This window comes from Ascidia mentula, chromosome 3 (genome assembly GCF_947561715.1).
Source record: "Ascidia mentula chromosome 3, kaAscMent1.1, whole genome shotgun sequence".
Taxonomy (NCBI): domain Eukaryota; kingdom Metazoa; phylum Chordata; class Ascidiacea; order Phlebobranchia; family Ascidiidae; genus Ascidia; species Ascidia mentula.
The window spans coordinates 19,811,092-19,829,832 of NC_138568.1; the positions used below are offsets into that span (position 1 = coordinate 19,811,092).

An 18,741-nucleotide genomic window follows, 5' to 3' on the forward strand; every position below is an offset into this window, starting at 1 on the left:
GGGAGGTTCTTAATTCCATTGCTGTTGTTGTTAATACAGCAATTAAATGAATATTGTTACATTTTTTATGGTTCAAAATCAGTCAAATTTGTTTGTTTTTTTAATGTTATTGTAGACGAACGTTTGAGCACTGGCCATCAGAAAGACCGACAGTTAGTCCGAACGATCTTGCAAGATCCGGTTTCTTCTATCTTGGAAACCTTGATCGAGTTCAATGTTTCTCTTGTGCTGGGGTTTTGAGAAATTGGAATTATGGAGATGTTGTCAACAACGAACACAGGAGACATTTTCCACACTGCAGGTAAATAAGTAATTATATAATTGGGAAATATTAAAGTTTTACAAGCATAAGATCTGTTTCTCAGGGGTGGGGTTGTTAGGATGGGATGTATTGTTAGGGTTTCTCATACAAATACTAGATAACATTTGCATTAGAAGTGAGACAGAGAACTGGTTGATAATTACAAAGCAGTGCTGACAAGAAGAAATGGGTAAAAATCATTGTCTAAGATGTTGCAAACCAAATTTGTGCATGTTTAAAACTTGTGGTTGTGGTATAAATATGTGATAAAAAGAAAGTTGGTTTGTATCAAATTCATTAAAACAAATCAAGAATTAGGAATTGATGATTCAGAATAGTAGATCCCATGGTTCGAATCCAATTTATCTGAATCCAAATTAATAGAACTAGCTAGGTCTATAACTTACTTTATCATATGTCATAAACTATTAAAATAGTCACCTATTTTTTTCATGGTGCAACTTTTGCCGAATATTTGGTTTCAGCTGAATAAAAATAAATATTGCATTTTGGTGAAGTGCCAAATAAGTTGTTATGTTATGCCACAAACTTGCAAACAAAATTGTTGCTGAAGGTCCAAATATGGTCATAACTTTAATCATGTTATCAATATTAGGTTGGTGCAAGGAGCAGAAGATAGAAATGTTCCTCTCTCACCAGAAGAACAAGCTGTTATTCCGCGTCAACAAATTGTTTTCCAAGAACCACCTGATCCATCTGAAAATGAACAGGTTCAGTTTCATTAAAATTATTTGCAAATATTTGTCCCAATGGAAGGTGTTCAAATTAGTTTTTTGGCAATAAATTACCAGTTGCATGTATTTGTGTTACCATTCTTGTTGAATGAATTGGGTTTTGAAGTTGTGTTATTTCCAAGTAATGTAACATTCATTATCAAGTGTCAAAAATCATTTAATTGCAGAGGGACTTGGAAAATATGTTCCGATGTCAGTTTCCTGTCAACCCCCACATGAGAAATGAAAACGGACGATTTGAAACGTTCGACCAACGTTGGCCAGCTAACAACGTCAATGCAACACCGAGGCAGATTGCAAGGGCTGGTTTCTTCTATTTAGGTACTTTGAAACAAACTTTATTTTGTTTAAATGTGTTTCAAGTTGGGTGAGAACGAATTACAGTGAAATAGGTTGAAAAAGGAAGGCAAAGCTTCTATGCTGCTAAAATCTAGGAGACAAAAGTCAACTTATGATAAACACAATTACATTTTTGGGAAACATAATTCTTTTAATAGTGGCATAAATAGATTTGAATTTTTTATGTGTAAAACGTAGGTTGGTTTTGAATATAATGGCCTTGTATCTTTGGTTATTTCTTATAATGGTGATGTGGTTTGTGAATTTAGCCTTGTATGTCATTGTGCGCCCCTAACAATATGAGGGGTTCATTGTCACTGTGTTTTGTGGTTCACAGGTGACCGGGATCGAGTTAAATGTTGGTATTGCAACGGAGGTTTGCAAAACTGGGATCGTGAAGATGAACCATGGACAGAACACGCCAAGTGGTTCCCAACGTGAGTGTAACAATATATTTATTGTGGCTAATTTCCTCAAGGCCATTGGTTCTGGAAGTCTCTCCGCAAAACCCTTGGGCGTGTGTGGAGGATTGACAAGTAACTTCAGAGTACTCATGATATCTGATTAATATTTTCAAAAACTGGATGCACAGTCTAAAACATAAGCTTGGAAACATAAAAATACAGAAGCATGTTACACTATTGTTTAATGGCTAACAATGACACATGTAGTGAGCGGATTTTGTAAAAAAAATATACAAGGGCTCGCAACGACTCTGACACTAACAGAAAAGGCCCGCTTTGACAAAAAGGTTGAGAACCACTGTTCTAGGTTGCAGGTGACTGATAGATGTATAAACTAGAATATGCAAGAAGTCTACATAAACTTGCAAGAGTCACTAGCTTTTGATCCATCTCAAGGCTTTTTTAGTGATCAGAATAATTTTCGTAATTGCAGATGTGAATTCTTGCTGCAACGCAAAGGGCCAGACTTTGTCCACCGGATGGTGTCAATGTTTCCAAACCTGCCGAGGCCGATAATGGGTGGACAACACGACGTACCACCTCGGGAAATAAGGCCCCAATTTGGGAGAGCACGGAGTCCCCCTCCACAAATCATCGACCCACAGGTTGGCCACAACAGTGTTGCACAAAATATTTTGCAGAAGTCAAATTTGTAAAAGTGTTTTAAGTAGATAACTGTGTAAATATTTAGTACCAGTTGTATAGAAATTGCATCCCTTAGCCGTTAATATTACATTCCGTGCTCTTAATTCGATTTGGATGAGTGTTGAAATATACCTACAGCCAAATCCTAGTATTAAACACATGTAGTGTTTTAACACAATGTGAAATAGCTTGGATAATCTTTGTTAAAACAATGGCACAAATTTAATATTGTCAGGTTACTAATTTCTCTTTTCAAATATTTTTGTACTTTTGATAACAGGAGGAAATGCGCCAAGAAGATGCTCGTGTCAGTGAAGCAATGAGATCAGACTTGGTCCAAATAGCTTATGATCTTGGGTTTGAGCGTAATGCTGTTCGTAGACTTGTTGCTCGGTTAGTTATTATGACCCAAAAGTAAATTTAGAACATGAGATACATATATGGTAACTTATTTTTAACACAGAAAACATTTTACTGTAAACAATCAATGAGTAATTTTGGGATATTAATGAATTTTAAATACCTCATATCGTAACCAATCAACTTTTACATGCCCCATATCAGCATTAAACAAGGGCATTTACTGCCAATGAAACTTCAATAGAAATCATGACAAGTTAAAAAAATTGTCTTGGCTACCTTGGATACAATTATGACTGTTAATTTTAAGTAGTTGCTGTAGCTAAGGACAAACTAATAATAAAGATAACAAAAGCATGAAGTGATGATAATGTTATGTAAAGTTGAATGCCTCTGTTACCATGCATTATCATGGCATAGCAAAGCAAAGTGTTTTTGGTATGTGGGTTGTCTGAAACATGTGAGATATATTTTATCAATGCAGTCGTGTTCGTGAAACTGGGATGTACATTAACGTTGAGGATTTGGTGGCTGACCTAACTGACTTGGAAAGTTCACAACAACCTGAGGATAGTGATGAGGACATAACTGATGAGCCACAATCTTCAGGTATGTTGTATTGAATCCCTGTGGGAGTCTGGTGGACTGTTTTCTTCATAACCATTAAAAGTTGTTTGTTGGGGGCGGAGGGTGGTGTTTTTCTTTGTATGATGTAACCATTACTAATACTATTATGATGTCGTCGTCTGTTCCAAGGTAGGGATTTTGCTGTGGGAGAATTCAGACTCTATCATAAAATTGTGCATAAAGTTGTTTGTGAGGCAAATTGTTGCGATTTTAAACAAATTAAAAAGGGAAAACAAAGAAGTATCCATTGCACCATATTGTTGCTCTCAAAACTTACATAAATTCCTTCTAAAAGTCTTGATATCCTAAACTTTTTTGTTTTCACAGCTGCGGCATCTTCTGTTCCCAGTGTGTCGACTGGAGAGGGTGAGAAGCAATTTTTATTTTATTTTTTATTAATTCATGTAATGGCTTACCCACATCACAAAGGACAGCAGTGTCAAAAATGAAAGTTTAAATTACCAGTATTTTCAGTAAACTTTCAGGGCCTTTAATAACTTATAACAGATTGTTTAAACTGATTTTAAGAGAAAAATGAGGTCTTTTGTCATCAACATGTTTTTTCATTTCCTTTTATATTAATATTGAAAAGACAACACAATTCCAGACTTTTAATGTTTCCTAATTTTATGTGTTTAATTTATAGTAAGCCCTTATGTTAAAATGACACAATTTACAGAAACAAGCACTTCAATGCAAGCTCGCATACAAGAAATACAAGATGAAAGAAAATGCAAGATCTGTCATGATCGCTTGGCTGATATTGTGTTTGTACCTTGTGGACATTTGTGTTGTTGTTCAAATTGCTCACCTGATGTTCGACGTTGTCCGATGTGCAAGAAGAAAGTCAAGGAAGCAATCCGCACCTACATGTCATAAAAATAAACTCACCAACTTCTTCTGATTTAATGTAAATATGTATTCAGGAAATAATGCATAGAGCTCAATCTGTGGGCCTTCTTGTAATATTCTTTGCTGTTCATTTCTGTTGCTGCCAGGTTTCACAACTGAGGAAAAATGTGCTTTGTGCATATTCCTTTATATGTTATTGTTTTCATCATTTAATTTTCTTTCAGCTAATTTTACATCATATGGGGTCTGTGATATCCTTCTCCATGACGTGTTTATGCATACGTTAATTGTCTGGCAAGCTTAGTTAGAGGCTAGGGCTCCTGCAATTGACCATTACCCATGATTTCTTTTTTATTTGCTGTCATAAAAGCAAGTGGATGTTTGGGTGGATTACATTGTGTTATCCAATGCATGGTTTGGGGTTCATTCCAATTGTCCAAGTTGTTGTTAAGTTTTGTTCGCGTTGATGTTGTTAAATTTTCCTTTCTGAAATTGCAGATCATGATTGTTGGGTTGGTTGTCTTTTTGTGCAGAAACCTATGCTGTTCTCACCAGACAAAATTTGTTGTGGAGCTGGCTGGTTTATGTTTTGCTTTAAGTTAAAAGAGATGCTTTGAACTACTAGGTTGAGAACCTTTATTCAAACTGGCAACGTGTGCAATGGCATCTGTTTATCTGTCCAAACCATTAGTGAATTTTTAATGGTTTATATAGAGAGAACAGAACTGCTGTGATACATTATCAACTGTTCATTTGCTATTAGATGGTTTGTTTATGGTCTTTTGATTGTCTGCATGCTTACGTCATTTTAAGGCTGTTGATTTTCAGGTTGTAGTCCTGTGTGTTTGTTTGCATTTGTGTTTTTTTTGTTCCAGTAGTGACTATTTTTTTATATTAGTAGCTTGGTTAGGTCTAAATAAAACAAAAAACTTTCAAAAATTTTTAACACTGTGTTGATTCAAGCATTAGTTGCATTAATTAATAGAAATCAGTAGTTGCTGTACATATCCATTCTCCCCTTCACTATATAGAAAATGTGAAACTGTCTGGACAAGGGTGTAATTTAGGACTCTTCGCCATTTGTTTATTACATACATGTTGTTGGAAGTCACAAGTAAGATTGGTGAATCCCAACCTTTTGTGGTCATGTACCCCTGTGTTAAATTTGCTGGAAGCTTTCTGACAAACTAAATTGTATGTTTGTTAAAATACCAGAATCACAAATATATTTGTAATTCAACAAAAAAGTAAACAGAAACAAACATAATTGCGGCATTTTTTGTGTGCTTTTGTTCGATTACAGACCGCCCAAAATCCATCCCACATCCTCCTTTGGGGATCATGAGCAACATTTGAATTTTAAAGTGTTCCCATTTTTGCAAAAAATATTTAGGTCATCGATAAATTTTCTTCTTCTTAGGTCATTCGTTATTTTCTTGTTCTTTAATGAGTCATGGTGGCATGCTTTAAACTTCCCTGTCATGCAGATATTTCCTAAAGCAACTAATTTGGCACACGAAACTAATAAATTTAAATATGTCCATTGTACTTGAGACCGAAGACAAAAAAGGTTGGAGACAATATTTTTGTTATGTTTCAGGTGACCAATTGTAGGCAAGAAGTAAATTTTTGTTATACTTTCGCAGCTTAAATAGTAGCAAATATGTTTGCTTGCAAGCTAATTTTTTTCCAAATTAACAACACCTAAAAATTCAAATGCGTTTTACCTGTGGGAAAGTTCCCATTAGTGGGAAATTATATGGTTGTTGGTGGGTAATTAGTGGGCATCAATTGTACGAAGGTAGTTGTTATGTTCTGTATCCACCTAAAAATGTCTAAAGTGTATAACAGATATAGCACAAATGCAATAATTAAATTCTACGGTAAAATTTAAACACAAGTGGGAAAAAAGGTTTCCCTTCACAAAACATGAGGAAATGAGAGAAAAAAGGTTAAGAACAACCACATTATAATGCTGATCGCCCAGATGAACCAAGTCTTTATTTTATTTGAGAGTGGGCTAATTAGTGTACCTGGTGGAACCATTTTAGTGGCAAAAACCATTGCGAAATGGACAGGACTAGTTTGTTTTTTTGAAAGTGGCTTGCGACCATAATAAATGAACCAAGAAACACACATCAAATATTGCAAAACGTGATTCAAATGCGATTGCCAAAGTTACCGGCAAACGCTAATTTACAATCAACGGTTTTCCTTTGTCATTCTGTTTTTGAATGTGACATAAATGCACGCCTAATATTTAGACGAGTGAACAACACCGCTGCATTTTGTTTGCTAAACTTCTTTGAGAACTAATAACATAACTGTTTTATACATAAGAGGCGATTGAACAATACCGCCTGTACGTCATATGAGCGTATTTTATAACTCACTGTGTAATGGACAAACATGATGGCGTATGACACAAATGTACCGCCTACATGTAAAGCCAGACAAGATCAACGTATGGGTGACAAGGTTCTTAAATCAAAACGTTACTTACTTAACCATGTTAGTCAGCACAAGAGTCAATAATGTTCACGTTGCTTATTTTAGGACAAAGTGCGCTATTTCATCAACGTACCTATTCCTTAAAAACGCAACAAGAGTTGCTAACAGGCAGCCATGCTTGGCCAAAACAGACAGAAATCCAGCAAAACAACAATTTGACTATATCGATACATCAACAAATTCTGTCTCAGAAATTAGTCCTCTGTGGATTGATGTTTCGCATCTTGAATCGCGTTTGGACAGAAACCGTAGCAAAACTACAAAAAGAAAAGTTATGAACAAAATGATGATTTCATTATTTATAAAGGAAGGTGCTGATAAGGTGTGTGTAGTTCTTGTTCTATGTGTCCTCGGGTATAACCTGGCGTCGGTCTTGGGGGTTTTGGGCGATAACATGATGTCAGAAGATCGTCCGTTGTGGGTCTTCGGTTTCATGTTTATGAGAAATTACTACACAACTTTCGATATCGCCAACAACCGTGTTGGTTCGCAACATTGGCGCCGGTTTCAAAGTAATGGTAATCAAACCCAACCTGAGCAACAATAATTCAAAAGATGTGTCGTTGAAATACAAATGAAAAGAAATATATTAAATCAGGTGTAAATAATACATTTCCATTGCAAGTGATTTTTCTTCATTAAATAACCCCTACCATTACTATATTGTTAGAACGCTATTCTTTGTCATGACATATTTTATACGACGATTGTTAAAATTACGAAGATCTTGATCTGAAACCCACCTCGTTCGTAATATTTGCATATTGGGACGCCCGTCTTGAATACTGACTCAAATTTAGACATTTAAAGTCAGATGAGGAAAATAACCACAGGAGTTGGTGATAGAATCGCGCGGATTAAACAGTCGGTAAGTGTGGTGTTGACTTCTTCCCTTCAAAAGAATGTGGCGTAATGTTGAAGAATTTGCGCAAAATTACTTTAAAAAAAACTTTAACCTTTGCCAGAGTTCCCGCTTCGTTTTCCCGCAAATTTTTATTTCAACACTCGGTCTCCCTCTTCAACAGCGTGACGACTGATTTCCTGCTCAGCGTTCAAATATTTCCATAATCATGACGATGAAACAATGGTTGCAAGTTGATTGACAGCTTCGTGCGCGGCGCTCCTTGCCTGCCAGTCTGGCAAATTTAATGTTGGTTTCTTGACAGGATAACCCTTATGGTTTTATCGGTGCCCATGACATTTATATTGATTGTTTATGTTCAAGTACTTTTGTGCAAAATTAAAATGATTCGGTCAATATTCGGGTGTGGATGAATATTAAAACATTCGGCGAATCCCGGACTTACAGATTACCCGAAAAACTATGTGAGATAAACATGACTACAGACAATCTTGCTTAACGTGGCCAAGTTTTGAAACTGTCAAAAAGGTTTTCTGCGCAGATAAAAGATCTGTGTGTGCAAGAAGAGGTAAAGGTTTCGTTCTATGTGTTTTCCTGTTCACCAACGTACCGGTAATGTTGGCCGCGAACGTAGCAGCCGAAAGATTACGAAACGACTTAACATTGGAACAACGTTGCTCGTTGCTGTCACACATTGTAGATGTCTTCGTTTGGTCCTGAATGCCACCTACCTTTGTTTCAGAGGTAATCCTTGTGAAAAGATTTTTGTTACGGCCATTTGTTCTCCACTTTCCGTTGCTGTCGCGAACTTCATGATGGTCGGTTGAACATTGGACATCGTTAGTCAGCCCTCCTCAGTTTTGGAGACGTTTTGTTGATGACTCATTCGTTGCCATGCAACGGGATGACGTGTAGTCGCTGCTCTTACATCTCTGTTGAACCAACTTCACAACGGAGAGCGAGCAAGGCAGTAGGTTGTCTTGTTTCGATGTTTTTGTTCGAAGAGAAAGCGGGCAACCCTTTCCACAAGAGTATGCCACAAATTAACTCATTCCGACAAATATTTGTCGTTCGGCTCGGCGAACCCGATCGCACACTGGCGTGTTTTTCACTGTACACTGAAGCTGAATCATTCATAACAAATGACGCAAAGCGATAACAAGAGGTGAGTTACATTGATATAACGCAAACAATTATCCCCGCTTTTTTTCTCGAACGTAACCTGTGCTTGTAGAGGAGGTGTGTTGAGGGCGAAATACGGGTGCAGTTGCTTAGCGATCAAACACAGGAAAGAATCTGTTTTGTTTTCGTCATGACAACAATTCAAACAAGAACCAACTCAAACAGGTGAGGAATTCCTCAACAAACTTATGAAGTGTGGTTGGAACTCGTTCCCCATCAGAATTCACAAGTTCAAGAATACACACACTTTTGCCCTCTCAACACTGTGTTTATTAATAACAACAACAAGTAGCACAAAATAAGCGCAAGCAGCAAACATTCAACAAAACGATTACATTTTCGTGGAAGTTTAAATTAGCCACGAACGAACCAGCAGATATTGAGTGCCAAACAGTAGTTGATCGTTAGAAAAATAACTTTAAACAAAAATATTGCTGCTGGACATTTGATGCAATGTTAACGATGGAATGTGAATTATGATGCGATTTACACAGAGAGTTTGTCCTGCTATGAATTTTACGACATCTTTTTTTGCATTAAAATATAATTATCAATGATATACAAAATACACAGGGCAAGGTTTATGTACAAGGCGTGTGAGAGGGGGTTTTGGGGGGCTGTTTTAAACATTTTTTTGGTGATATTTGAAGGTAGCAGATTATATTTTCATATGTCGATTGTTTGTATTTCATGAGTTGGTTGCATGGAATGTTTCCAACATCATAATATCATATTTACAAGTAAGCGTTGATCCAGAGACAAAATGTAGTAGGGAAGTCACTTGTATCAAGGGGAATCACCCGCATCATTGTAATGTCCAATACACCAACCAAAATTCACGTATTTTTGTTCATTTGTTTGGGTCTGACGTCAAATATGTTACTTTGTCCTACTTGTTTTTTTAAATGATTACTTTTCCATCACAAACTAAATAGGATTCTACACAAAGAAGGTACGCGTGACGTCAAAAAAAAACAAACACATTTTGCACAAACTGAATGCAAGGTTTATTTACAGATCGGTTTCTGCTTCAACCACATGTAAGTTTTCTCGGTTAGCAACCACAACCACATTTTCCTGTTGCTCTTCCTGTGGTTGAGGTCTGAAAACGGTACGTAGGCCATCCCGGACTCTATCATAAAGTAGTTTCGGTGCGTTGGAGTAGATGAGGGGATTTAGGGAGCTGTTGATGGGGAGCAGGATAATTGCTGACACAGCGTACATCACTGGAGGCATAGGGACTCCACCGATGTTTACAAATGCCATGATGGAAATTGGAACCCAGCAGAGAAAATCGGTAATTATCAGTCGGAGGATTTTCTTTTGCATTTCTGCCGAAACAAACGGCATTAATGGTATAATATGTCAGCAAATACGAATGTGCTTACCTTTGTTTTGTGTTGCCGCCCTTCCATCTCGTGGCCTCTCGTTCACTTGCCTGGCACTGGCAGTTGACTTCTTGTAAATCCAAAAGTACGTAATTGCCACGAACATGAAGGCCAGGAAGTTTAGAATAATAATAGCGATTGAATATCCCCATGCCTTGTCGTTGGTCGTTACATACAGTTTGCTGATGCAAACACTGCTGCTGCTGTAATATCTACAACACAAACAATTTTGTGGCGAAAAAATTGAAGATTTTGCGCAAATAAAAACGAACCCCAAATATCCAGAAATATCAAATAACTCAGTGTAATTGTAATCCTCTAGAATATCCATAAAATCCATCCAGGAATTAACATCATATACTCGCATGAGGGCAGTGTTGAGTACTTGGGAATCGTTGCTTGTGAAGTTGTGTTGGAAAGTTACAAATCGATCCATGAAGTTATTCATGCCTGTATACGCAAAGCTAGTTTAATTCAAAATTGGTTTCAACACCGACATCTACGACAATATCTTACTTGAGAAGTCGACTGCAACATTGTCAAAAAACGGATTCTCATTCATCCAAGCTTTAGTTTCGAACAAATGTTGTAGTTGAGTTGTGAGTGGAATAAAAGCAATTGTAAACGAGAATGTCCAGGAGAGGATAATGGAAAGGATGACAGTTTTCAATTCCGGTTTCATGGATGCATCGAGTGGCTGAAACAAAAGAGAACATTCACGTGTTTTCATCAAAAACAATAAGTTTAAAAGCTCGGTGGTAGTTCCCAAATTGGGCAAAACTGCGTCATTTTAATAATATTGGTTTCACTTTTGTTTCTCATGTCAGGATTTAATTCCAGCGATAGCTGTGAGAGTGATAATAAATAGGTCATAATAGAAAAAAAAATAATAGAAAGTTGTCATAAACTTTTGAAAAAGGACGTCACCTGTTCAACGAAGTTGGCAATAGCTGACTTAACAAAATACAATTGTTTCACTTACGTTTTTCACAGCATACAGTCGGAATATGGTCAACAGAACCATTGTAAACACCGATGTTTCGCTGGAAAGCAAAACCAATACCCCAATAGTGGTGCAACTTCCGCTTGATCTCCAAATAAGGTCATTGGCACAATAATTTCCGGAGTATCTGACACCAGCAGCTCCCAGCATGATCAGATAAACTCCCATGAGTAGATCGGAAACGGATAGATTTAAAACGAGCAGATGGTTTGTGCGAAATGCAGCAGATTGTGATTCTGTCGTCGCCAACGTTTTGCCTTCCATCACCATGACAACCTGAAAACAAATTGGAGCAATATGTAAACACTTGTTCTTATTGCGCCAAGACAAAACTTAGTTCAATTTACCAAATTTCCGACAATGGCGAGCATCCCCATTATCCACACAATGGCTCGTAGAATTGGGTTCGCAATCAACTCGTATCGTGATGAAAATATGTTTTCGTTGATCACTTTTGTATTTGTTGGGCACTCGTCTGACCAATCAGAGCAGTCGCCGACTCCATTGAATTTCTATATGGAGTAAATTAAAGAAAACTTTGTAGTTAAGTTGCTCATATTGGCGTCCGTAAACAACACATTGCGAAATTACTGTCTTGCATATAATTTGCGAACATCGGAACTATGGAAATTTGACAAAAAATATGTACTGCAAGATGCATGTGTAGTTTTGTGTACGTGGAAGGCGTGTGACGCGCTAATTGGCCAGAAAGCTGCCGACAAAAAAAGAATTGCTTTGTAAACTGGCAGTTCTCATCTGGTGGCAAACGTTGAGGTGTGCTTGTGTGATTAGGTGTAAAGAACATGATTTGTGAAGTGGGTCGTGATTAATGTTGTTTGGTGTTGGTCCTTTTAACATTGGGTGTTTCTATATAATTTTTTACTTTGACGTCAGTTTATTTAATTGTAAAAGTAGCCACCTGTGTAGTTTTGCTCCCAACATTTGTTTTGACGGTAAGCCGTTAGTGCAGGGTGAACTGAGCGTTTACTATGGTTGGGGTTGGAGGCCCGGGTTAGTACATGGATCAGATATGGGGTAAACGGTTGGTTTAGATCAGAGATTCTCAAACTTTTTTAGTGCTAATTTAGAAACCTTTAGTTCGTAAGGCTTTATTTAGACCTATTTTGTGACCGAATCGCACATTTTAATCCCGCGAAGATCAACTTTAAAAGTTTGGTGCCAAAAAAACGGAGAAAAGGTCTTCCTAAATCGGTTCTAAAACTTCCATACCCGCCCTCCCAACAACTTTTGTCCTAATTCGGGATCGCTGAATTAATTTCGGTCACAACAGTAACATCAAAACATCTTTGCCACAGGACACAAAACTTAAAATATTGTTTACATGTGTTTACCTTCTCCTTTTTAACGAACAATGGATCTTTGTTTTCGCAATAAAACCTTCCGTCCTTTGTGCAGTTTATTTCGTCACTTTGATCATCGCAGTTAATTGTGAGGTCACAAACATCCGATTTGTTGACAGAAATCTGTCGCAAAAGTCTGCAAAATGCTTAAACCGTCTTTGTGGTTAACTGTGTGCGAAAGATTCAACAAAAGGCATTGTGACAAACTATACTGAACAACAGACACCGATACCTATTTGCTTTTCACAGTTAAAATACAGCTTCGAAGTGATTTTTTTCCAAACTCTTGTAATTAAGGTCTCAATTTTTTTGTGGTTTTGTTGACAACAAATAACTTTACTTTGGCTCCATTTAACGCTGGACAGTAGAATCTTCCTTCCTTTGTGCACAATTCTTCTGGATATTCGTCACTTCTATTATTGCAATCGATGAAACCGTCGCATACTTTGGACATAGGAATATTGAGAAGTCCGTCTTTTGCGTCGCAGTGTTTCCGATGTTTGCAAAGTTGAGGATCTTCATCATGGGCGAAGCCACGTCCTGTGTCAGAAGTGTAGATCCGACCACTGCAATCCCGCCTCCCATCGCACAGTAGTTTGTTGTCGAACCTCTCCCACTTTAACCCATCCTGTGTAAAACACATCACGTGGTTCCTGGTATATTTTTGTGCGAACGATTTGTTGCTCATGCTAGAAGGAATATTTTTGTTATTATTTTAAACGAATCTTTTTTTAGTTGTTGTAAGGTTTGTCGGGATTTCCTGGCTGTTTTTTAAGGTTTTTTTAGGTAAAACATTAGGTTTTATCATAAGTTTTGAAGCAGGTATCGCCACAAAATCTGTGAATCAGGTAGCGACAGACCAGCAGGGACCGTCAACTTTTGTTACAAACTCAATTTGTCAGGTAACAGTGCCCATGTGGGACACTTAAAAACGTCCAACGACACATCGACAGCAACAGACGTCATGACAACTTGTTCGAGACTTTTATACATAGGAATGTGATCACTATGTTATTGTCATGCATTAAGATGTTTATTTTTTAAGTTTTGGTAAAGTTTTTACATCAACCAGGTAAAAAACAAAGAAAATAGCAAAATAAGCTTGACAAACAAAAATAATTTGTGACCAAACTCTTAAACGTGTGGAATTAGACGACGAAATTGACTTTTCACGCGACTTTTTCCGCCGTTGTCGCAGTACTTTGAGTACCCACAAAAGGGATATGTCTGCTGGCATTTTGTGCCAATTGTTAAAAATGTGGGTATTACACATGAGTACTAAATGCCGTGTTGGGTGGTTTAGTGCAACCCAAACACCACATAAATTCCAGCCATTTCAACGTTGCACAGGAAACGTCTGGGGAACTCTGTACAAACACGAGTTCCAAATGTTAACGACCTTAAAGGCATTTCTTTATTAATGTAATAGGATTTTGTAAATAATTATTATCACGAATAATTGAAGTCTTGCACGGCGAAAGCCATATCCACCCCAGAGAAGCCGAATGCCACGCGCTTTGTAGGAATTAGTTGAACCCTGTGTTTTGTAGCAACGAAGTAGGTGTAGTGTTGTTATTGTGTATGATGTCACTGAATATTCCCCACCAGTATATAATAACTTCTGTACAACGTAATCTTTGCACAAGCACATAAAGTGCATATGACACGGTCATGGCAACTTTGCGTAAAACTACTACAACCAACTTATATCCAAAGTTTTTCGGTTCTACGTCAACTAAACAATGTAGAAAACTGCACGAAAACTGGCGCCGACCAAAAATCGTAAACCTTTTGCACTGTGGCGAAATTGACATCATACAAGGCACTCGCGTCGAAAAAATGCATTGTTTAGATAAGGAGAAGGCGCCTTGTATTGCAGATATCAAATAGTTTCAAACATAGAACAATCCTCAGATTACGTTACGTCAAAGGTCAGGACAGGGTTTTACATCACACAAAAATATGTCACTGTGACGTTACAAACCAAAGGATTATTTGTCCCTAATTATCTGAAGACCAAAGGGTATAGCAGCAACGACATTACTCTGTACTTCGATGAGACGGGGTTGGTGCGTTTCATTGCTCAGTGACATTACATGACGCCATTTTTTGGTAACTTTAACTTTCCTCTTTGCATTGACTTTAATTTAGAACTGATTCCAGCATCGTTTCTAGTTTTAGTGGTTGATTGTGGCGAATTCAATGAATCATTTATGACTCGAACTCGTAGGCAACACTATTGCAACGCAAAACGTGGTACTATGACAGAAGAACTGTGTTGCATAATCAACTAATTTCGTCGGCCTTTCTCGGCGGTCAAAATTCAATATACCTACTTCTATCTTTTGCTTTGAGTGGACAAAACGACAATGCTAAACTGACGGTTTGTCTCTGTCGTGTTTTCAAAAGTTCATGTATCACGTTAGCGATCATAAATGCCTATGACAACAAGAACACCCAGTCCCAGTAACTGTTTTATTATTACACAACTAAATAAGACATAATAGGTCTAAATAGCGGCCATCTTTCTGCAGCCCAAATTAACATCAAAATCCGTTTGTTGCACTTTAAAGTTATGAACATCTCTTAGTTTAATTATTTACATGTTTGATTTTTCCGTGTCACATGCACTTTAAACTTCTGCGCAGTGTGACGTTCTGTGATCATATAAGAATGAAGCATTTTGTTAAAAAATCTGTTCATTGTGCTTCGTGGATTAGTTCGCTTTGAAACGAACAAGTTAAATTGCAAAACTACAACATTGGTTGTAACTCGCTTCATGTCTCTGATTGCTGGTTTGTTCCACAGTAGTTTAGAAAACTACAGGAACCAAACCATGAAGGTAACAAATATTCACGTTTGGCGAAGTAAGTCAAAATCTTTGTAAGTTCGTGTAATAATTACGTTTGACTGCGTAAACATTGTTGCAAACGTTTGTTTAAACTGGAGTTTGTCCAGAAAGTGAGTAAGTACATTGTGTTGATAAGAACCTACAAATGTAAGTAAACATCTAAACCATTTATTTCCGACTAAACAATAAGTTATTCATTCTCACTTACCTTACACAACCACCACCCCTGTATGTAGTTGGTTGTTGTTGTTGAGCAGTTGCTCTTCACTTCTTCATCAACACTGAAAACATTTGAATGTTTTGCGTTTATTTTATAATTAAAAACTTAAATTACATGCAGATGAGATTTACTTGTGACTCATGTAGTAATTAAACAAACAATTTTAAAACCCATACATAGGAATTCAGCTCAGAACTGACCCAAAATTACGAAAAGACGCTTAACCTCCAAACACGTGCTGCAGGGTAGCTGAGGAACAGACAAACATATTGAAACCACATTTAAAGTCTTTTTCGACTACAATACTTTGTATTCAAGGTCGAAAACGCCTTTATAATGTCTTGACAATAAAGGAATGGGTATTTTCCTGCAGCAGCGAAATACATCATTTTAAACTGCATTATTCATGAGTCATGCTAATGTAAACAAGTCATACCAATGAAAACAAGTCATGTAGTATTTACAGACACTTAACACACCTTAAACTATTGCAAGTCATAGATTTCTTGTGACGCATTGGATGTCAGTGGTTTCAATCCAAAGAATAAACTAATGCTTTATCACTTACTAATGAAACTTGCCACAATCTTTGGTTTTCCCAGGTTTACAAAAACATTCGTCACTTTTATCGGGACAGTCGATGACGTCATCATATACACTTGACCTTGAGATGATCATAGGGTCATTTGTACATTGGAAGCATAAACGATGATTAAAGGTCCCCAAACTTCGAATGTCTCTGCAAATGACACAAGTTCATTCTGTCTTATCTTAACCTGTAGGAATTTTTAACCAACCACAACAGTTCACAAATACCTGGCATCTCCATTCTCCGAGGTGTAACACAAATCAGATTTATCATCACAATCGGCAATGCCGTCCCATAGAAACATCTGCGGAAGATTGCAATTCCTGCCATTCCGAACACATTTGAATCCATGTCCATTATTCCAGTGTTGGAAAGCTGGACAGTCATTGCAAGGATCGCCATCACAAACAGTCGAACGTTTCCAACAAGCTGAATTTGGACACTGGAAGTGGGAGGGGCAGAGGTACTCACATGGGGAATTCCCCAAACAATGAGCGAGCTTATCGCAGATTTCATTTTTTGAGTTACAGGAAATGTTGGCTGCATCCAATATGTTGTAACAGACTCCATTATTGTCGAAACAATCACAACGTGGTTTTAAACTAAATAAAATTAATAGTTATTTGCATCAACGAAATAAAAGGTATTTTCATAACTACAAAAATACCCTATATTGTTGTTGCTACACTGCTGAGGGAATTTCCCATTACAACTGGTTTCATCACTCATATCAGGGCAATCTATGACGTCATCACAAACACTTGACTTTGAGATGATCATAGGGTAATTTGTACATTTGAAACACAGTCGTTCGTTCAGAGATGAAGAAGTACGAATATCTCTGCAATACCAAACCTATTTATAGATGCCATACTTTGCCCATAAGCATGCAGTTAAAGCTGTTCATTTTATTATCATAACCATTAATATAAACAACAAAGTTCATATGACTAAAATTATATTTTACTCTGCAAACGTTTCTTTTTTTTCGTTTCACTTCAATAGGAAGAATGACGCCAGTAGAAACACCGATCCAATGGCGTTAAAAGAAAATATGATATATAGTAAGATCAGGAACACATTGGGAGAGGGAAGTCTGGGGCAGTGCTGGCAAGTACGCATATGCAAAACACAATCAAAAACGAAATACCTGACATCTCCATTCTCCGAGGTGTAACACAAATCAGATTTATCATCACAATCAGAAATGCCGTCCCATAGAAACATCTGCGGAAGATTGCAATTCCTGCCATTCCGAACACATTTGAAACCATGTCCATTATTCCAGTGTTGGAAAGCTGGACAGTCATTGCAAGGATCGCCATCACAAACAGTCGAACGTTTCCAACAAGCTGAATTAGGACACTGGAAGAGGGAGGGACAGATGTCACACAGCGTTTTTCCTACACATTGGATTATTCCTTTGCAAAACTCCTTCACTCTTAGGGCGCATACTTTGTTTGAATCGAAGTAGTCAAACTTGTTGTCGCAACTGTAACAAAAGTAATGTATTACGTCATATTGTTTTTGTAAATGACTGACAATCTGTATATATTAGGTTTGGTTTTAAATAAACCAGTTTAATGCCAATTGGTCATGCACGACTGGGTATGCAGATATAACAAAACACAACCTACGACTTTACAATAATTTCGCGTAACATCCGCTGAAAAAAACTAATAGAAAGCATATTGGGGCCAATATTACAAATTCAGTGAGCTGTAAACAGTTGACCATTGTTTCGACCTATAAGGTCTCATCAGTGCAGCTTGGTGCGACTGATGCTGACGATCATGCCGACCATCCGGTCAGGCAAATACTTCTACTTTGTGGTGACGATACAGCCACCGTCATACGTTGGGCACCAAACTAGGTTCATCCATACGTAGAAAACAAGGTGGAGAAAACTATTGGAATCAGGTAATTATTCGTGTCTAGAACTCTGTCAAGCAATGCCAAATTTATCAAATCTTTCGCGAAGATTTCTATTCCTTCGAAAGGATTTCGACAAATGTCAATGAACGAAAAGCAGCTGCAAACGAGGCAGCAGACGCAAAACCACCGCAAACCGTAGATAAGAGCAAGACAGACGCCTGACCCGTATCTTGACCTGTGTTCAAATCCCGGTGTGGTAAAAAAACGATGCCGCCACAACTCCAGTGGTTCCTACAGAAGCACCCACGCAACCAGTTGCCGCATCCACCCCAATGTCAACCATGCGGGACGACAGCATTACCGAAATGCGGTCCCAGAAACGGAAGAAAACATCGTACTGCCACACTACATACGCAACATCAGGCAAGCATCTTAAATGTCTGTGTGACAAAGTACATTCAAAATACCGCTGCTCCGAATGAAGTCTATGCCGTTGTAACAACACAAACTACCAGTGTTTATTGATTAGTTGTACATGTGGCACATGTTATAATCT

The 18,741-nt window shown here is 37.6% G+C and overlaps 2 protein-coding genes across 2 annotated transcripts in view; one reads left to right on the forward strand and one right to left on the reverse strand.

Annotated features, from left to right (window-relative positions):
* LOC145896018 (E3 ubiquitin-protein ligase XIAP-like) overlaps positions 1-5,891 on the forward strand; it is an 11,683-nt gene extending 5,792 nt beyond the window's left edge. Inside the window, exons 11-19 of the mRNA XM_082984810.1 lie at positions 116-301; positions 918-1,032; positions 1,224-1,377; positions 1,733-1,832; positions 2,293-2,464; positions 2,785-2,897; positions 3,349-3,473; positions 3,819-3,857; positions 4,171-5,891. Coding sequence (XP_082840936.1) covers positions 116-301; positions 918-1,032; positions 1,224-1,377; positions 1,733-1,832; positions 2,293-2,464; positions 2,785-2,897; positions 3,349-3,473; positions 3,819-3,857; positions 4,171-4,370 — 1,204 coding nt within the window. The 3' untranslated portion in view covers positions 4,371-5,891. The remainder of the gene's footprint in view (positions 1-115; positions 302-917; positions 1,033-1,223; positions 1,378-1,732; positions 1,833-2,292; positions 2,465-2,784; positions 2,898-3,348; positions 3,474-3,818; positions 3,858-4,170) is intronic.
* A 4,018-nt stretch (positions 5,892-9,909) lies between these two features.
* LOC145895900 (G-protein coupled receptor GRL101-like) lies at positions 9,910-17,090 on the reverse strand. Its single transcript, XM_082984679.1, has 8 exons — positions 16,978-17,090; positions 15,710-15,782; positions 11,637-11,801; positions 11,269-11,565; positions 10,803-10,983; positions 10,559-10,736; positions 10,287-10,498; positions 9,910-10,229 (listed from the first exon to the last, which is right to left on the reverse strand). The coding sequence occupies exons 1-8, from the start codon at positions 17,088-17,090 to the stop codon at positions 9,910-9,912; spliced, it is 1,539 nt and encodes a 512-aa protein (XP_082840805.1).
* Positions 17,091-18,741: the final 1,651 nt, after the last annotated feature.

What these genes read in the sequence shown, in the direction of transcription:
- LOC145895900 (XM_082984679.1), bottom strand. Translation starts at nt 17,090, where the DNA reads ATGATCATCTCAAAGTCAAGTGTTTGTGATGACGTCATAGATTGCCCT. An exon ending in AGGGGTGGTGGTTGTGTAAG is followed by an intron (nt 11,802 to 15,709) that starts GTAAGTGAGAAT and finishes TACTCCATATAG; the next exon opens with AAATTCAATGGAGTCGGCGA. An exon ending in GACTGTATGCTGTGAAAAAC is followed by an intron (nt 10,984 to 11,268) that starts GTAAGTGAAACA and finishes CTTTTGTTTCAG; the next exon opens with CCACTCGATGCATCCATGAA.